At 53.7% G+C, this 17,674-nt stretch overlaps 1 protein-coding gene across 1 annotated transcript; it reads right to left on the reverse strand.

Moving 5' to 3' along the window:
* TXN2 (thioredoxin 2) lies at positions 1 to 11,913 on the reverse strand. Its single transcript, XM_049626263.1, has 4 exons — positions 11,787 to 11,913; positions 10,537 to 10,790; positions 8,590 to 8,713; positions 1 to 830 (listed from the first exon to the last, which is right to left on the reverse strand). The coding sequence occupies exons 2-4, from the start codon at positions 10,788 to 10,790 to the stop codon at positions 717 to 719; spliced, it is 492 nt and encodes a 163-aa protein (XP_049482220.1). The 5' UTR covers positions 11,787 to 11,913; the 3' UTR covers positions 1 to 716.
* Positions 11,914 to 17,674: the final 5,761 nt, after the last annotated feature.

The following is a 17,674-nucleotide window of genomic DNA, read 5'->3' on the forward strand; positions in this document are numbered from 1 at the left end:
GACAGAGCAAACCCTGGCTTTATTGGTCCGGTTTGTTCACAGTGAGGCTTCCAGAGGCAGGGGCCTGACTCCCCCCTCCCTCTGCCCAGTGCATGTTCTCCGCCCTCGTGCCTGGGAAGGAAGGAAGGTGGCTCTTTGGTGGGGGGCGGTGGCTACAGGGTAATTTAGTGTGGGGCCCAGGGTCTGTTCTTCACAGCAGGAGGTAGAAGGGATCACATAAAGTTCTTTATTACAGACCTACAAAAAATGAGAGAATTATATATTACTCTCACTTGTTTGGGTTTCTTTTTTCCTTCTTCTTTTTTACAAAACAGCAGCAGGGAAGAAAAACTGCAGGAGGCAGATGGGCCAGGCACCGGGGTGCAGATCGGAAGGGGCCAGGGACACGCGGCCGCCATTGGCCCGGCGCACCGCGGGCTGGCTGGCCTGGGGCTCTCTCCAGCATCCTGGGGGAACCGAGGCGAGCCCTGGTGGGAGCAGACAAGAGAGAGTGGGCGGGAAGACGGCTGTCCCCAGGTCAGTGGCAGTCAGCCGGCCCGGAAGCCCCGGAGGCTCCCAGGGTTTGGGGGCCTGGTCTCCAAAGCACGGGTCCACAGGGGCTGGACAGAAGGGAGGAGGCAGGAAGGGCCAGCACAGAAGGTCTGAGCTGTAGCGGGGATCCTCCTGGAACCCCGGGGCCCAGGTGGGCAAGGGCCACCAGGATTCTTCCCTGCGTGTCAGCCAATCAGCTTCTTCAGGAAGGCCTCCAGCTGGTCCTCGTCCTTGATGCCCACGAACTTGTCCACCACATCCCCGTTCTTGATGGCCAGCACGGTCGGCACGGCGGACACCTGGGTGCAGGAGACAAAGGGAGGTGAACTCCTCTCGACCGCCACTCCCAAGCCTTTGTGGAGAAGGCCGGTGGCTCCCGCGGGGCACTGACGGCCCAGGCGGCGGGCGCGGCCCCTCCTCTTGGTGCAGGGGTCCTGCGGGGCCTGGAGGTTCACCCGCCGGGGAGACTTTTCCACTGCAGGCTCCCCGCGGTCCCCTTCCTCCCCCAACCGCACGACTGACTCACTGGCCCAGTGGTTTGGCTGCAATGACAGGAGAGATGAAAATAACCCGTCCGTGCAGCTGCAGGCCGGGGCTGGGGGCGGGGCGTAGCTGAGGAGCCCGGAGAAGCTTCCCGAGGAGGGAAGACCCAGAGACTGGGGTCCGTGGCCTGGCTTGGCCCCTCGCGGGTAGGCTGCGCCACCTCCACGGCCCCGGTGCCCTCTTCTGTCAAACGGGGACCAAAGGATCTCCCTTGAAGGTTTAGGACAAACGATCCAGATGCAAAGCTGAGTGGTCAGGAGCTCAGGCTCTGGAAGCGGCCACTCTGGGGGAGCCACTTCATCACTGTCTCCGTGTCCTCATCGGCAGAACGGAGCCACCGGCGGCACTCGTGCTGGGCTTGGGGGCTGCGTGGGATAATGCACATGGTGCCCTGCGCCTGGCAGGCACATCGAGTGTTAGGACCTGGCAGAGGGCCTGGTATGCAGTGGCGCTCAACAAACGGTGGCTGCAGAGAGCATGGTAGAAAAGTCTACTGCAGGAGCCACGTCGGCTCGCTGCCGTGGCCGGTTAGCAGGGTCCAGAAACTCACGGACTCCGACCAGACAGCGTGGGAGGAGGGGCTCGGCTACACACGATCCGATGTTTACTTATTAGGGGGGTCGGGGGCAACATTCTTGGCCTGTGAAGCATTTTCTCAAGTTCCCTCGGGGGACCTGTGCAGATTACACGGCATGTCAATGAGGCCCGCTGCACTCTGGCATCTAGCATTTTCTGCCGCCTGGGCTCCCTGCCTGACGTTTGTAGACATTTTTTAAAAAAATGGATACACAGAACAAGATAAACAGACTTTTCTTACACATGTTAACTACAAAGTAACAACAGCAATTTACACAAACACACCCCGTCTTCGGGATTCTGAGCGCATCCTGCCCGTGAGTCATCTCGGGAAACCAGACTTCGGGGTTAGAACGTTCACACCGTGCGCGGGTCACTTACAAGAGAACCGCAGGCCACAGCGGCCCGAGCTCATACCTCGGGCGGTGCTACCACTCGCTCCCGACTGTGTGGCAGACCCTGACCTCCGCTAACTGGCTCTGGGTGGACAAACGCGGCAGGTAATACGACAAAGTCCCTATTCCGGTTAGTCCCTCCCGGCCCTTTTGAGGGCTGTCCTGGGGCTGACGCGGTGGCAGCTGATATGCTCCTCAGACCCATCCGGCAGGGGGCTGACCACGCGTGCCACTGCCCGTGGCCCGACCACTGGCTCCCGTCCTTGTCGTTCACGACTGTGGCAGGGGAGGTGGCACGAAGTACAAAGGTCCGGAATGTGGCTCTTATGGTCTCCAGGCACAGGCAGGGCCCAGAGAAACTTGCTCCGGCCGGGCCGCACACCCAGTCGTTTGGGGTGCGCGTGTGCACGCGTGGAACACGTAGGCTCCATCCCCAGGCTGGAGCCCAACGCAGGGCCTCAAGTCACGACCCTGAGATCAACACCTGAGCGGAGATCAGGAGTCAGATGCTTAACCGACTGAGCCGCCCAGGTGCCCCAAACGATTTAATTTTAACTTAATTTAATTTAAAATATGTATTTCTAAACGTTTGCTTATTTTTGAGAGAGGGTGAGCAGGAGAGGGACAGACAGAGGGGGACAGAGGAGGATCTGAAGTGGGCTCCGTGCGGACAGCAGAGAGCCTGACGCGGGGCTCAAACTCACGAACTGCTGGATCGTGACCTGAGCTGAGGTCGGAGCCACCCAGGCGCCCCAAGGTTTTATCTTAAGTAATCTCTACACCCAACGCGGGGGCTTGAACTCACAACCCCAGAGATCAAAAGTTCCACACTTCGCTGACTGAGCCAGCCACGCACCCCCAGAGCTATGGTCTTATGCGCCCTCTAGTGGCGTGTGAGGGCAGCTAGGGCACCTCAAATCCAGCCATTCAACGGAGGCACCAGGCTCAAGCCCTCACTAACTGCATCCCCTCCCCTCCCGTTTCTTCAACCAATATAAAAGCTGTGTCAGGGGCTAAGTGTGGCTCAGTGGGCTAAGCATCTGACTCCCAGTTTCGGCTTAGGTCATGATCTCTCTCGGTTTGAGCGTTCAAGCCCCGCATCGGGCTCTGTGCTGGCAGCTCAGAGCCTGCTTAGGATTCTGTCTCCTGCTCACTGCCTCTCCCCTGCCCGCGTGTACTCTCTCACTCTCTAAATAAATAAGCTGTGTGTCATCGTACGAGAAGTAGTCTGATTGCTTTCGCGTGTCCTCTCGGGACGACGCTCACCGTGGGGCCTGGAGGGGACTCAGTTTTCAAGAACTTCACGAGTCCCACCACGATCACACCTGTGTGTTCACATGCGTGCACGCACGCGCACAGCCACACTGCGGTCAGCTGTACCGCAGACACTCCGAGGCCTGGTCATTACTGACCAAGGGCATTCTTCCAAGCGTGAGTCCAAATCGCACAGGCGCACAGAGCAACGGGCTTGCGGGAAGTCGGTTTTTCCGGGACACTGCTGTGGTACCTGGGGTGTGATGGGACTTCCCTCCCCTGAGGTGGCTTTGCGGATCCGGAGTTTGGCTCACAAATCAGGAGGGGCTGGTGCTTGTAAACCCGGCCTTAAATGGAAGTGCACAGGTCCTTGGCACACGCCTGCAGAATGTGATCCAAGTGCAAGAGGGGCCGTGGCGGACCAAGAATGCTGCTTCCCTCCCAACTCTGGCAGCTCTGAAGGGACCGAGGGGCCAGGAGAGAGATGAACAGACGTGCGAAGACGCACTGCTTCTCCTCCTGCTCTGTGACACCACCGGGAGCCTTCCAGGCTGGACCCGATGCCCTGAGAATTCAGGGTAGGGTGGGGTGTGTGTGTGTGTGTGTGTGGTCCATCCCCACCAACCTGCAGCCCAGTGGCTCGCCCTGTGCGACTGAGCTCGGTGTCCCTGCTCAGTCTCCCCCTTCTCCCCCCCAACCTCCTCCACCTGTGAGGACCTACTGAGGGACAGACACAGCGCTAGATGTCACAGGAGGCTGGCCACCTCCTCCTCAGCTAACTGCAGAACTGATGCAAAGGAAAAGACCACTGTCACCGAGGCTGCTACCTACTGGGGGCTCCTTTAAGGGTCAGGAATGACACCAACCGCTTGCGTAGGCTACCTCATAAATTCTTGCCTCGAGGTGGGGTCGCTCTGAAGAGAAGACAGAGGCACAAGCGCTGAATGAGGAAGGGCGGGAGCTGGGATCTGTCGCGGGATCTGTCTGATTTTGCTGTCTGTGACCAAGCTGAGCCATCCCTTGGCCTAAGAGCTACCGGGTCCCAGCAGGGCGAGGATGAACGGGCAGCCGGGCAGCCTCCAGCCTGGGAAGCTCCCGGTGGTGTCACACTCCACGTTTCAAATGAGAAGCCTTTGGACACGGGAGGGTTCTGGGACAAAGCTATTATTGAAAAACTCAAATCCAACTCTATGACGTTCTGGAAAAGGCAAAACTATGGGGACAGTAAAAAAGATCAGTGGTTGTCAGGGGCACCAGGGGAGGAGGCAAAAAAAGGAAAAGGTGGAACCCGAGGGGATTTGTAAGACGGTGACGCTATTCTGCACACAACTGTAATGGCGGATGCGTGTACATTGTCAAGACCCACGAGATGGACACCATCTGGTGGGACCCCTGCACGCCCCCAGAAGGTCAGCATAGGACTTTCCAACTTTTGCTTCTCGATGTTTGTTTCCACGCTGCTGGCAGTGCTCACCTAGAAGCTGGTCGGAAGAGCAGAATCTTGGGCTCTTCCTACACCTACTGAATCAGAATCTGCTTTTAAGCAACATCCCAGATCGTATTCATGTTTGCGAAGCACTGATTTAGAATACTTGCAAAGCGGGGAGATACAGTAACGATCGCTTCTAGCTACGTATTCATAATAATATGAAATAGTAATACTCAGTAAACTATGGGGTTATACGAAACATTAAAAGGAAAAATAATTCAAATGAAACCTTAAACGAGTTTAAAACACCACCCAAGATGGTGACAGTGGTTGTATCTGGGGCAGTAAGATGACAGCTGACTTTCCCCCTGATTAACTACTTGGCTGTTTTCCTAATGCTTTTTAAAGGGCCTTCTCCATACGAGGAGAAAATAAAAGAGTAACAGCTCCAAGTGTGAAGCCAGAGGAAAGCATAAAGCTTCGAGGGTCCACATCTGGATCCACTCTCTGCCCCCAGTAGCTGGCAAGGTCTGTACGGAATGCCCAGCCAGGCAGCCGGGACGAGGAGACGGAGAGCAGAGAGCTTTTCGTCTGGCCAAGCCAGGGCAGTGCACGATCGGGTGGTGGTGGTGGGGGGGGGTACCCTAAAACTACCGAAGCCCCGAGTCTTTCCCTTCCCTGTCCTTTGGGAGACCGTGGGGGTCCAGGGTGGTCAGCTGAGCGAAGCAGAAGTGTGGTGCCTGAGGGAGGAGACTTGCCCCGAGGGCATGTGCTGGGCACGAGGGGAGGTTCAGGAAAGCCTGGAGAGAGGGACCAAATTCCCTGAAAACAATTTTTTTTTCCTTTTTTAAAAGTAGGCTCCAAGCCCAACGTGGAAGTTGAACTCAGGACCCTGAGATTAAGAGCCACATGCTCTGTGGACTGAGCAGCCAGGCGCCCCTCCCTGAACACCATTTAAAGCAGTTGCTACCACATGTTCATCCAACACTCGGAAAAGGAGGAAGCTGTCCCGGGAGGTACCCTGGATCTCTCAGCTGAAACGTCTTCGTCCTCTGGCTCTCCTCCAAAAGAACAGGTGTGAAGGAAGGAAGGAAAGGGGGTCAGGAAAGTCCCTGTTGGAGCTTCCTCAGCCCTGCAGTGACCTTGGCAAAACAGGGCTTGGCAAAACAAGGAGGCTGGGACCAGCTGATGTGACCCACGAGATCTGGACAGTGGACAGAGGGAGGAGCGAGAAGGTCCTACAAGAGGACCCAAGTCCACATACACTTTCCAGGCTTGACCACAGGACCTCAGTGCCCAGCCCTAACCACCAGGCTCCCTGGAATGCAGGTGGGGGTGGTCTTGGGAACCTCACCACCCGGGGGGTACCCTGTTGGCAGGAACCGGATTATTCTTCTTCACATCTGTACCGGTTAACCACGGTTCCTGGAACATGGCTGGCGCTGAGGGCATGTCTGCTAAAAAGTTCTACTGGCTGAGGCTGATTGGCATGGCGGCAGGAGTTAGCCGAAGACATCTTATGCCCGCCCCTCGCCCTGGGAATGTCCTGGGAGCTCCAGCCCTCAGCTCACCCCCACAGCTGCCGCGGGCCTTGGGGGAGGGACGGACAAGTAGGAGAAAGGTAGGGGCATCTGAATGGCCAGTAAGTACCCCCTTGACTGAACGCTCCGTGAGAGAGCTTTCAAACACAGCAACTTGGGATGCCTGGCTGGCTCGGTCAGTAGAGCATGCCACTCTTGATCTCAGGGTTGTGAGTTCGGGCCCCAAATAGGGACGTTGTTTACTTAAAAAAAAAAAAAAAAAAAAAAAAGACAAAACAGAACATCAAAGTAGTAACTCATCCCTCTCCCCTGCGCCAGCCCTTGTAAGGCGCCCTCAGTCACTCAGCGCCACAGGCAGTCCTACACCCCCTCACTCATCTGCAGTGACCATCGGTGGCTTTGCCTGCCCGGCATCTATTTCCTTTCCCTCTGGTTGGGGCAGCCTGATTTCCTGGCGGGGGGATCACTGCCACCCCAGTGCAGCCGGCAGCCAGCCTATGCGCATCCCCATCCCCTTGGGGACTGGCTGGAGGCGGCATCTCGACTTGAGCTGGGCTCGGGTGGGGGCGGGGGGGGGGGCGCTGAGCCTGGACTTACAAACTCGATCAGCACCCCTTCCCGTCTGGCCACAGTCAACTCCCCCAGTGGCCTGTGCTCTCACTCTCTGCTCAGTTCCCCACGCTGGCCATCCAGCCGCAGTACATCTCTCCCCTTTCTCCAGCTGTTGTGGTCTCTGAGGCCCAGAAGATGCCCCCACACCCCACTCATTTCCTGCTCCGGGCACACAGGCACTGCTATTCTGTGAGCAAACTGTGCTCACCCTGACCCCAGGGCCTTTGCATTTGATGTCTGCTCTGCCTCAGATTACTCTTCCAAAGAGCTGCTTGCTTCATTTCCTTCCTCCCTCCAGGTCTTTGCTCGGATGTCAGCTTCTCAGAGACCTTCCCTAACCCACCCTTTTATTTTTTATTTACTTATTTCTATTTTTATTTATTTTTTAAAAAGTAAGCTCCACACCCGACATGGGGCTTGGACTCATGACCCTAGGATCAAGGGTCACATATTCTTTCGAGCCAGGTGCCCCCACACCCTTTCCAAAATGAAACCCTCCCATGGGGCGCCTGGGTGGCTCAGTCGGTTAAGCGTCCGACTTCAGCTCAGGTCATGATCTCACAGCTTGTGGGTTCGAGCCCCGCGTTGGGCTCTGTGCTGATAGATGGCAGCCTGGAGCCTGCTTTGGATTTCGTGTCTCCCTCTCTCCCTGCCCCTCCCCCACTCACACTCTGTCTCAGATGAGTAAACATTAAAAAAAAGAGAAACCCTCCCCAGCCCCATGTTCAGCCCCACCTCATTTTCTTGATTTGTTTCCACAGCACTTATTACCTAAAGCAGGGATCCCATAGGCCAGACCCAGCCTGCTGCCTGTTTGTGTAAATAAAGTTTTACTGGCATACAAGTATGCCCATTTGTTTCTACACTGTCCCTGGCTGCTTTCAATGGCAGTTGAGTTTTTGCAATAGAGACCAATGCCCTGTAAAGCTTCAAGTATGTTCCACCTGGTCCTTTAGAGAAAAAGTGTGCCAATCCCCTTTTTTTTGGGGGGGGGGAGGGGGTTAGCTTTGTTCATTGTCATATCGACAACCAAGTAACAGCACCTGGCATTTAAGAGACTCTGAACACACATCTGTTAAATGCACACAGAGACCAACCAAATGCATTAGACTACCCTGTCTCAGTGTGTGCTGTGCTCTTGGCCTTTCTTCTCTGCGCATCCTTCATGGCCCCAGTCAGAGGTCCCCCAAAACGGAAGCATTCCCTCCCCCGACCCCAACAATCAGTCCCTTCTTCCTTTGTGCACCTCTGCTGTCAGCACCTCTCACCGTACGCTGAAATGACCTGTCTACCTGTTGTTCTCTTGCTAGGCTAGACTAGGGGTGCTGGACACAAGGTGTTCATCTTCTTTGTGCCAGAATCACGGATGCCTGGCTCACTGCGCGGCTCCCGAACGACGGCTGACGGAATATGTGCGTGGATGAAAACATGAACGAAGGAGTGCGTCAGTGCCCCAGGACTCAGACAATAACCTGGTGTTTTGGATCATACACTCCACTTCCTAAAGGTGGGTAGACAGACAAGCGGCTCAGAGGGTCAACAGAGTCACATCTGCAAAGGGCTCTGAATTCCTGAGAGCTCTAGGAAAAACCGAGACACTTCTTCCTGGCTGCCTGGTGGTCCCCAAGATGTGTCCCGCACCTGCTATCCTAGGGCCCAAGCACCCCTCACACCAGCTGCACTGTGGCAATCCCCTGCCGATTCATACCTCATATTCTAGGGCGAGGTCTGTGTGGTCGTCAATATCCACCTTGGCCATCACCACTTTTCCATGCTGCTTGGCCACCACCTTCTCTAACCTTGGCCCCAGGATCTTGCACGGGCCACACCACCTCAGAAGGGGAGAAAGGAAGCATCCAGTCACAAGAGTGCTCAGCAATCGATTTACTGCCTCCCCAGAAACTTCCCTTGACCCACATCTTTCTGAGGGGCCTTTTGCCCTTATTAGCTCCGTTTACAGTGTTTGAATATTAACTTGTAATGTCAACAGGTCAAATGATAAAGCCGGAACTCTGCAGCGGGGGAATTTCCAGGGGTCCCGGGCTTCTAAATCACAGTCTTCATCAGAAGACTCTTATAAGGGTTATTTCAATAGATATAAGAGAATTGCACTGTCACAGAAAAAAATATGAGATGTGAAGTTAAAAGGTTTGGGTTCCAACAAAGACTCCTCACCTATCAGCTCACTGTTCTGGGGCCTCGGTTTCCTCTTTTGAGAAAGAGAGACCATGTCTCTCCAAGCAGCGACGAGAAATCTACTAAGGCAACATGAATAAACATACTCTGTAAGCTGCAGGGTTACTCTAGATGCTTCACGGACCCACAACTACAGGGAGGACAGACCAGTGGCTAGGGAGCTTCTACGACATGCTAGTCACTGCGCCAGGGCCTTCTCAGCGTTTACCGCCCAGAACCCTCAGCCCCACAAAGGAAAAGAACACGCCTTCCTAAGAAACTGAGGAGCACACAAGCTAAGGAACATGTGCGTGGTCCCAGATCTGGCGAGCGGCGCACGGGAACTGCAACCCGAGGTTGTGTTCCAAATGTCTTCCTCCAGCCCTGGTTATCCTGGGATCCCACAGGCCCCGCGTCAAGTGCTAGCACGGTACCGATCACAGCTGTTCCCCTTCGGGTGGTGAGCTCTTTGGGAACAGGCTGTCATCTCCAGAGCACTAGGGACAGTGCCAGGCGCTGAATGAACAAGCTCACTGTCTTACTTCCTCGTCGAAGGAAATGAGGCATCATCCCATTTATCACTCATTTGGGAAGTCCTCTCTGGAGTGCTCACTATACAGGGGAGGTAGAAAGCTCCGCCTTCCACGAACCCCTGGCTGATGACCCCTATTTTATGCTCAGCCTTGAAAACGCTTTCCCTTCGGAGATTTCAATTAAGGAACTCACAACACCTAAAAACCCAGTCTGCAAGAGCTTATCTCCTATTGTGAGAAGAAAGGGAGGCACAAGGAGGTCACACGGCCTGACCAAGGCAATGTGGTGAGTCAGAGAGAGTGGGAAAGAAGGCAAAACAATCTGCCTGACGTTTGTCCGGAAGGCCTCCCAGCTTGTAACTCAGGCTATGCCAGGTCTGTCCAGTTCTTTGGTAGCCAGGTGGCTGCTTAGGACCCAAAGTCTGGAAATGAGAAGGCCAAGCTAACAATTAGAAGGCTAGAGGCATTTATCCCTAAAACACACTTGTACAGCACTGGAAAGAAAACCCTGCCCGTCCCTTGCGTGCTGGGATATCACTGTGGGGACCCTGATAACTTTTTGCCAGCCCTTCCCAGTTTGGGCGGCAAGATGTTAAACATCAACCTATCCGCAGGGCCAGGAATTGATATATACCCCACAAACCAGATGATGGGATGGTCCCTATTTTTCCTGCTTTGGTCCAAGCTGAAGGGGACTCAGCCATTTGGGCAGCGAGATACAGAACGTGAGTGTTTCTCAGCACCAATGACAGGAAGCTTTGAGGACTGTTTACTAGTGTGTGTCTTACCAGACTGCACTCAATCTTTGATGGCAGGGACTGGGTCTTACCAGCCTTTGTAAGGAGACTACATCTGAGAAGCATCGAACACGGTACGAGACACAGCAGGTACTCAGTAAATACCTGACCGAGCAACACCCCAGTCTTCTGCTGACCCCTGGGACTCACTGTGCATGAAAATCCACAACCACTGGTGTTTCACTGTTGACAACTCGGTCTTGAAAGTCAGGTCCATCCTGGATATTAAAGGTCGTTGTGCAGACTCTGGTGGTGTATATTGACCGGGCTTGGTTGGGTGTTACTGTGAGGTCACCAGGACTGCACCGCAAGGCCCAGGAGGTGAGGGGTGCCCACCGACCCTGAGGCAGTTTCCTGGAGATGACGGAGGCCAGGAACCTCCTCAGGAGAAGTCGCTGAGCCATCTGTGAGGGAAAGAGGCAGGAACAGTTCGAGAAGTCAACACTGCAGGAAAAGAAAGGTATTTGGGGAGAACTGGGGGGCTCCACATTCAGGGCCGGAAGAATTCCAGGAAATGATATGTAACATTTCTAGAGGAGGGGGCGCCCGGGTGGCTCAGTGTTTAAGTGACCAACTCTCTTGGTTGCCGCTCAGGTCATGATCTCACGGTTCATGGGTTCAAGTTCTGACAGGTTCGAGGCTGACAGTGCTGAGCCTGCTTGGGATTCTTTTTCTCTGCCCCTTCCCCGCTCGTGGGCGCATGCTCTCTCTCTCTCTCTCTCTCTCTCCTTCTCAAAATAAATAAACCTAAAAAAAAAACGATTTCTAGAATAGAGGTAAGTGAAGAATGAAAATCAAAAAGCAGGAGTCACATAACACAACTCGGAAATTGGGCTGATGACAAAAGAGAAATCAGGATATTCAGAATTATAACAGAAGGGAGGGAGGAACATATATTCATGGAGAACCTGCCAAGGGCCAAGGGGGCCTTAGTTCTCCCAGATCACCCAGGAGGAAGTTTCTACAGTACTGCTCACACTACAGATAGAGAGTCCGAAGCTCAGGTAAATTGTGACACGCCCAAAGTAACCTATTAAATGAGAGTCAACACTGGAACCCAAGGCCGTCTGCAGATTCTTTATTACTCATTTTAATGAGTGTTCTAACGGGAAATTAAGGCACAAGGGAGTTATCAAAGGATCAGAAAAGAGGAATCGCAACAATTCAAGGTGGGGGGAACCAAGAGGTTCCGGACCCGGAGTGTGTGTGGGGGGAATAAAAAAGAAGGGACATGCGTTGAAGGACTGGGGAATCGGACGCCGCCGGGGATCCCGGCCCTCCGGAGGACAGGTCCCCCCGCCCGGGGCCTTCGCCCGGTCGGCCGCCGGCCAGCGCAGGAACAGACCCGGAGCTTGCCTCCGCCGCGACACCACCTAGAGCCACCCCCACGAGCCTCCTACCTCCCTGCAGCGCGAGCGGAGGGATGCACGGCCCGGCCCTCCCCGTCAGTCAAGGGCACTCCTGCCGTCACTTCCTCGGGGGAGGGCCTTTCGAGCATCACTTCCGGGGACAGACAACCTGGAGGACGGCTCTCCGCAACTCGAGGGCGGCTTGGATTTTCCACCAATGGGGATGACGGACGACGGCACAGCGGAAGGGGTGGAGCCTCAGTTAGGGACCGGAAGAGAGTTGTTCTCGGGAAGAGACAACGGAAGAGGGGGCTGGTCCTTGGGAGGGAAAACCGGGGGAAGGGGCGGGCCCTCGGGGGGGGGGGGAGTGACCGGAAGAGGGGGCGGGTCCTTGAGGAAAGACCGGAAGAGGGGCGGCCCTCGGGGAGGGGCCGGAAAAAGGCAGGCGGGCCTTCGAGGAGGGTCCGGAAGAAGAGGAGGAGGAAGGAGGTGGGAGCTTGAGGGAGTTACCCAAGGGCGAAAGGGCGGGAGGGAGGCGTGGTTCCGGGTTTTGCAGACTCCTCCACCCGCCACCCCTTTGCCTCAGTGTCTTCCGAAAATTACAGGTGCGGGAGATTCTTTTCTTCCTTTTTACAGATGAGGCAGCTAAGCTCTTTGAAGGCGGAAGTGCCGGTTAGGGGCAAAAGACCCCGACTGGGAGTAAAGAGGACGCTTTGTGGCCCTTGTCTGTCACACGCAACTGTACCCGCTTGTGGTTTTGGACAAGTCACCCTGGCCCGGGGGGGCTTCGGTTTCCCAATACGTGACATGAAAGGCTGGCGTGGTTCAAGCCTATCTCCGGAGTTGCTGAGGAACTGGGCTTGGACAAGATGTCAGGTGGTGGTGGTACTCGGCCTGCTTTTGAGGCCCCGGGTAAGGTGTGGGGACCCGTGAACTTGTTTGAGCCTGGGCCTTCCTTTCGCACCCACCGTCGCTGGCGTGGACAACAGGGGCTAAGTATCTGTGTGGCCCAGGCTGGAGTCACAGCCATCTCTTGTCCCCCGCCCCCGCACCCTCTACCTTACATTACAACCACTCGTGGCCTGGCGGGTCTATGAATACATCACTGCCTTTTCCCTCCTCCTTGCCTTATGCTTAATTTAAATGCTCTTTTCTCTCTCCCCTTGGCGGAACACCTACTCATCACTTCTCTGAGCAGCAGTAATTGTTTCCTTCTCTGTAGTGCTTTGTTCGAAACTCTTATGTAACACATTGTGGGTGTCTGCCTCTCCCCCTAGACTTTATGCTTCCTGAGAGTAGGAATTTGTAGCTTTTGTTTGACTCTATCTGCCCACCAATCTGATACAGTGCCTGACTCCGAGGATGTTCGATAGATGTTTATTAAACACTGTCTTTGGATATCTCAGGGAGCGGTTTATAGAAAGGTTACGTGACTTGCCCAAGGTCACAAGGCAGGTAAATTGGCACAGCCCTTCTTACACCTCCGTTTCAGTCTAGTCCAGCCACTGGGAATCCCATACAGCTCCAGAGTGTGCTTAAATGTCGCTCCCGTCCCTGGATTTTGTAGTTGCTCTATGACCGGAAGGCGCTGTCCTCTACTCTCCAAGGGAGAGACTAGGCATCATCTCTGGAGACCCTTTCCTGAGCCTTCTCTAGCGGGGGAGATGCCCTTCTTCGACCTTCCACAGCCCCTGTGCCTCTGTACATCAGCCACCACACTCAGCACTCTGTATTGTTACTGTGTGTTTTGTCTCCACTGCATTTATTACTAATACAGAAAGATGTTAAAAAGAAAAAAAAATTCGGGACACCCTGCTGGCTCAGCTGGAGGAGTAGGTGACTCTAGATCACAGGGTTGTGAGATAGAGATGGGTATAGAGATTACTTAAAAATAAAAAATCGAAAACAAAATTCATTCTTAGTTTTCCAATGGCTCTCAGCCTTCCCTCTTGCCCACACAACTCCTGACCCATTTCCTCAGGGCCAGTTCAAAGCCGAACGTGTTCACTCCCAGTTTCACAGAAAACAGCCAGTGCCCGGGATGTGGGGGGAGATGACAGGAGGGTGACAGTACCGTCCAGGTTCCACCCACAGGCAGGCCGGGTGGAGATTCACAGAATTCAGACGAAAGGGCTGGTGGCCTCACAGTGATGCAGTCTAACTAAAGTGGGCTGGAGAGGAGATGGGTAGACCGTCAGAGGCTTTGGAGGACATCTCGTGGGCTTGTGTCAAACCCAGAAAAACCAACACCAGAAGGATGGAGAGTCCAGGGAAGCAGTCTTGTGGAAAGTTTCACAATCCTCCCACGTTGGGAGGTGTGGAAAGTCTAGAAGGCACCAAGAACCTCTCATTTTGGCAGAAAAACTTACTCTGGGGTTGGGAAGTCCGCAAAGATACCACGGACACTGAGCAAAGCTACAAGGGGGATGCACAGTTCCCCAAAGTGCAGCGATCACAGACCAGAGCGGTGGGGATCGGGCTACTGGTGCGGATACTACAAAATATTGTCTGTTCTTTGTTCCTCACTCCTCACTGTACTGTCAGCTCCCAAAGGGTCCATCTGTCTCTCTATGGCTTATCTCCGGGCCTGGTGCATGATAGCAGGTGCTCCGTGATTATTTGTCCCATGAACAGACAGCAGGAGCACAAATCACACCTTCTTACCCCAAATCCCATTGTCTCCACCATATCACGTGGCTCCATTATACCCTTCCCAAATCGCTGCCATGTTTTTTGTTGTTTGTTTGTTTCCCCTTCGTCTTGGCCATAGTACGCTGTTTGTTCTCTGTGCGGTTGACAGGTTCGCTCCCTCACTCCCCTGGCGTGCACGTCCTCTGGGGTGGGTGAGGGAATCTTTGGAAGAGACCCACAACCCCTGGCCATCACCAGCTGTGTCAGCCTTCCACTTTCAATAGATTGTCCACCACAGGCAGGGGGCCAGGTGAGAGCCACGGGCAGGCGTGGCCCTCCCTGCCCTGTCTGATCTCTCGCTTTTGCCTCTGCCCGTGCCCAGGGCTGGAGCCAACAGTGGTAATCCACGGTGGGAGCACCTGAGGTCAGCATCCCTTGGTCCAGCTGTGTTTGCTAGTTCCAGATGCCGTCTGGCTGGGGAGCTTCCCCCTCGTCGTTTTCACTTCTGTTGTTTCTGAAGCTCCAGCACTTTCTCTTCCAGTCGCCTCCTAATCCTATCCCTCCTTTGCACTGCATTTTCTGAAAGGCCAATGTCCCTGCTCAGTTCACATTTTGAATTCCGAAGGAGGACCAGTCCTGTTTATCCTCATCCCACAGTGACTTCACCTCTTGGCCTCAGGCTTCTCATCTGAGAAATGGGAAGAATTATGCCTTCCCCATAGGGGGCCGGGAGATTGCAGGAAAGACTGGAACAGTTGTTGGTGTTATGTCTAGGTCTGTGTGTCCTAGGTTGTGATATACAATGTGTTTCTTACTGTGGGTCGTGGTCAGAGGGTTTGAAAGCTGTTGATATACTGAAGAGTTACCCAACACCTGATGCTGTTCTAAGCACCTTACACGTATCCACTCAATCCTACAACCCTGTGAGTCCCCGTCTGTGCCCCCTAATGAGGCACATGGGGGCTAAGTGGTTTGTCCAGGGTCCCCCAAACAATAGGAGATAGATAGAAGCTTACAAGTGCTATATTGCCCCTAGCAAGGATCTGATCTGACTCAAGTCTGCTTCTTCTTCCCACCCACCAACCCCTACAGACCAGCCAGTTAGTCTAGGCCATCGAAATGCAACATGGGGCTCTAACCCAGCTGGTGGCCGAGCGGGGCAGCGAGGGTTCTCAGCAATCGTTGTCAGCAGAAGTGTCCACACGGTGGCAGTGTGGTTCACACAGTCTCCTCAGCGGACCAGGCAAGCTGGGCACGGCCCTGACGCACCAGCTCCCTTGGGTCCACTGGGCAGGGGACAGGTGTGGGAGACAGGTGCATCTCAGTGACCACATGTCCGAGGATTTCATAGCTGGAGGGAGGCACTTAAGAAAAAAGTCAACGAAGAGAGAGGTAGCGGGCCACAGTCTAAGCTCATAGAATTTTCAAGAGGTGTTTCTCCTCGAGTATCTTTGTTTTCAGTTTCCATCTTGAGGATAATTTGTGTGTTTTTTATTCAAAAAAATTTTAAACGTTTATTCATTTTTGAGACACAGACAGAGCATGAGCAGGGGAGGGGCAGAGAGAGAGAGGGAGACACAGAATCCAAAGCAGGTTCCAGGCTCTGAGCTGTCAGCACAGAGCCTGACGTGGGGCTCGAACTCATGAACCATGAAATGCCGTATGCCTAACCGTATGCCTAACCGACTGAGACACTCAGGTGCCCCTATTTTACAGGTATTCTAGAGTCCAGGGCCTGGTCCAGTTCTTCTCAGCCACCACAAAAGTCCACTGATGTGTATGTAAAGCAGAGAGCCCACCGTTGTGGGCTGAACGTTTGTGTCCTCCCCGAATTCATATGTTGAAGCCTTAACCCCCAGTGTGATGGTGTTTGGAGGTGGGGCCTTTGAGGGATAATTAAATTTAGATCAGTCATGAGAGTCGGGTCTCCATGATGGCACCAGTGTCCTTACACTTACAAGAAGAGGAAGAGAGACCGGAGCTCGCTCGCTCGCTCTCTCTCTCTCTCTCTGCCATGTGAGAACATGAGAAGATAGCAAGAAGGTGGCCATGTACAAGTCAGAAAGAGGGCTTCCCCCAGGAACTGAATCCACCAGCCCCTTGATCTTGGATTTCCAGCCTCCATAACTATGAGACCTAAATGTCTGTTGTGCAAGCCACTCAGTCTGTGGTATTTTGTTAATGGCATCAGAGCTGACTGAGACACCCGCCAAGAGTAAGAAGATACATATTTTTTTCTTCTTTTGAGCCAGGATACGATGCTGTAAAAATAGCCTTTGGATTTAATAAAAATCCTAACTCTATGATACCTATATATATATTTTTAAAATTTTTAAACGTTTATTTTTTTTTGAGAGAGACAAAGACAGTGAGTGGGGGAGGGGCAGAGAGAGGGAGACACAGAATCGGAAGCAGGCTCCAGGCTCTGAGCTGTCAGCACAGAGCCTGACATGGGGCTCAAACCCACGGACCACGAGATCGTAATAACGTGAGCTGAAGTGGGGCGCTTAACCAACTGAGCCACCCAGGCGCCCCTAGACCTTGTTTCTTTAAATGTGTAGAATGAGTATAAAATTGAAATCTTATGCAACTGTAAGCATTAAAATGCCCAACATTGTTGGGGTGCCTGGGTGGCTCAGTCAGTTGAGTGTCTAACTTCAGCTCAGGTCATGATCTTGCGGTTCGTGGGTTTCAGCCTGCGTGGGGCTCTATGCTGACAGCTTGGAGCCTGGAGGCTGCTTCAGATTCTGTGTCTCCCTCTCCTTCCACCCCTCACTCGCTTACACACTCTCTCTCTCTCTCTCTCTCTCAAAAATAAACAAACGTTAAAAAAACCCTGAACCATTGTTTTAAAAAAATGCCAATATTCTTGGCACATAGTAGGCCCACACTGTGTGCATAGTAGGCACGCACACTAAAGGACATTTCAGAGAGGATGCGTTTGGCTGTAAGAAACAGAATGCTTACCCAAAAGTGGCTTAAATGGTAGAGATTTATTACCCTATTAAATGAGAAGTCTGAACGTAGGTAGTTTCAGGTGATGAATTCAGGATTCAGTGATGTTAGGGCACCGGGTCAGCTTTTCTGCAACTTTCTTGGCCTTCTCCCACCTCCAGCGTGGCTCTCCTGGCTGCAAGCGTCCTACCCTTCCATCAAATCCTCCCAAAGCAAGTGGGTTTCTCATCCCCCGTGATGTGGCTTTTAAAAATCAGGCAGGACAATCTTTCCCTGAAACCCTCCTTACTTCTGCCTGACCAGTAGTGGATGACACGGCCTCTTCTAAACCAGTAACTGGCCAAGGGATATGG

The sequence above is a fragment of the Panthera uncia genome, chromosome B4 (genome assembly GCF_023721935.1).
Source record: "Panthera uncia isolate 11264 chromosome B4, Puncia_PCG_1.0, whole genome shotgun sequence".
In the NCBI taxonomy this organism is placed as follows: domain Eukaryota; kingdom Metazoa; phylum Chordata; class Mammalia; order Carnivora; family Felidae; genus Panthera; species Panthera uncia.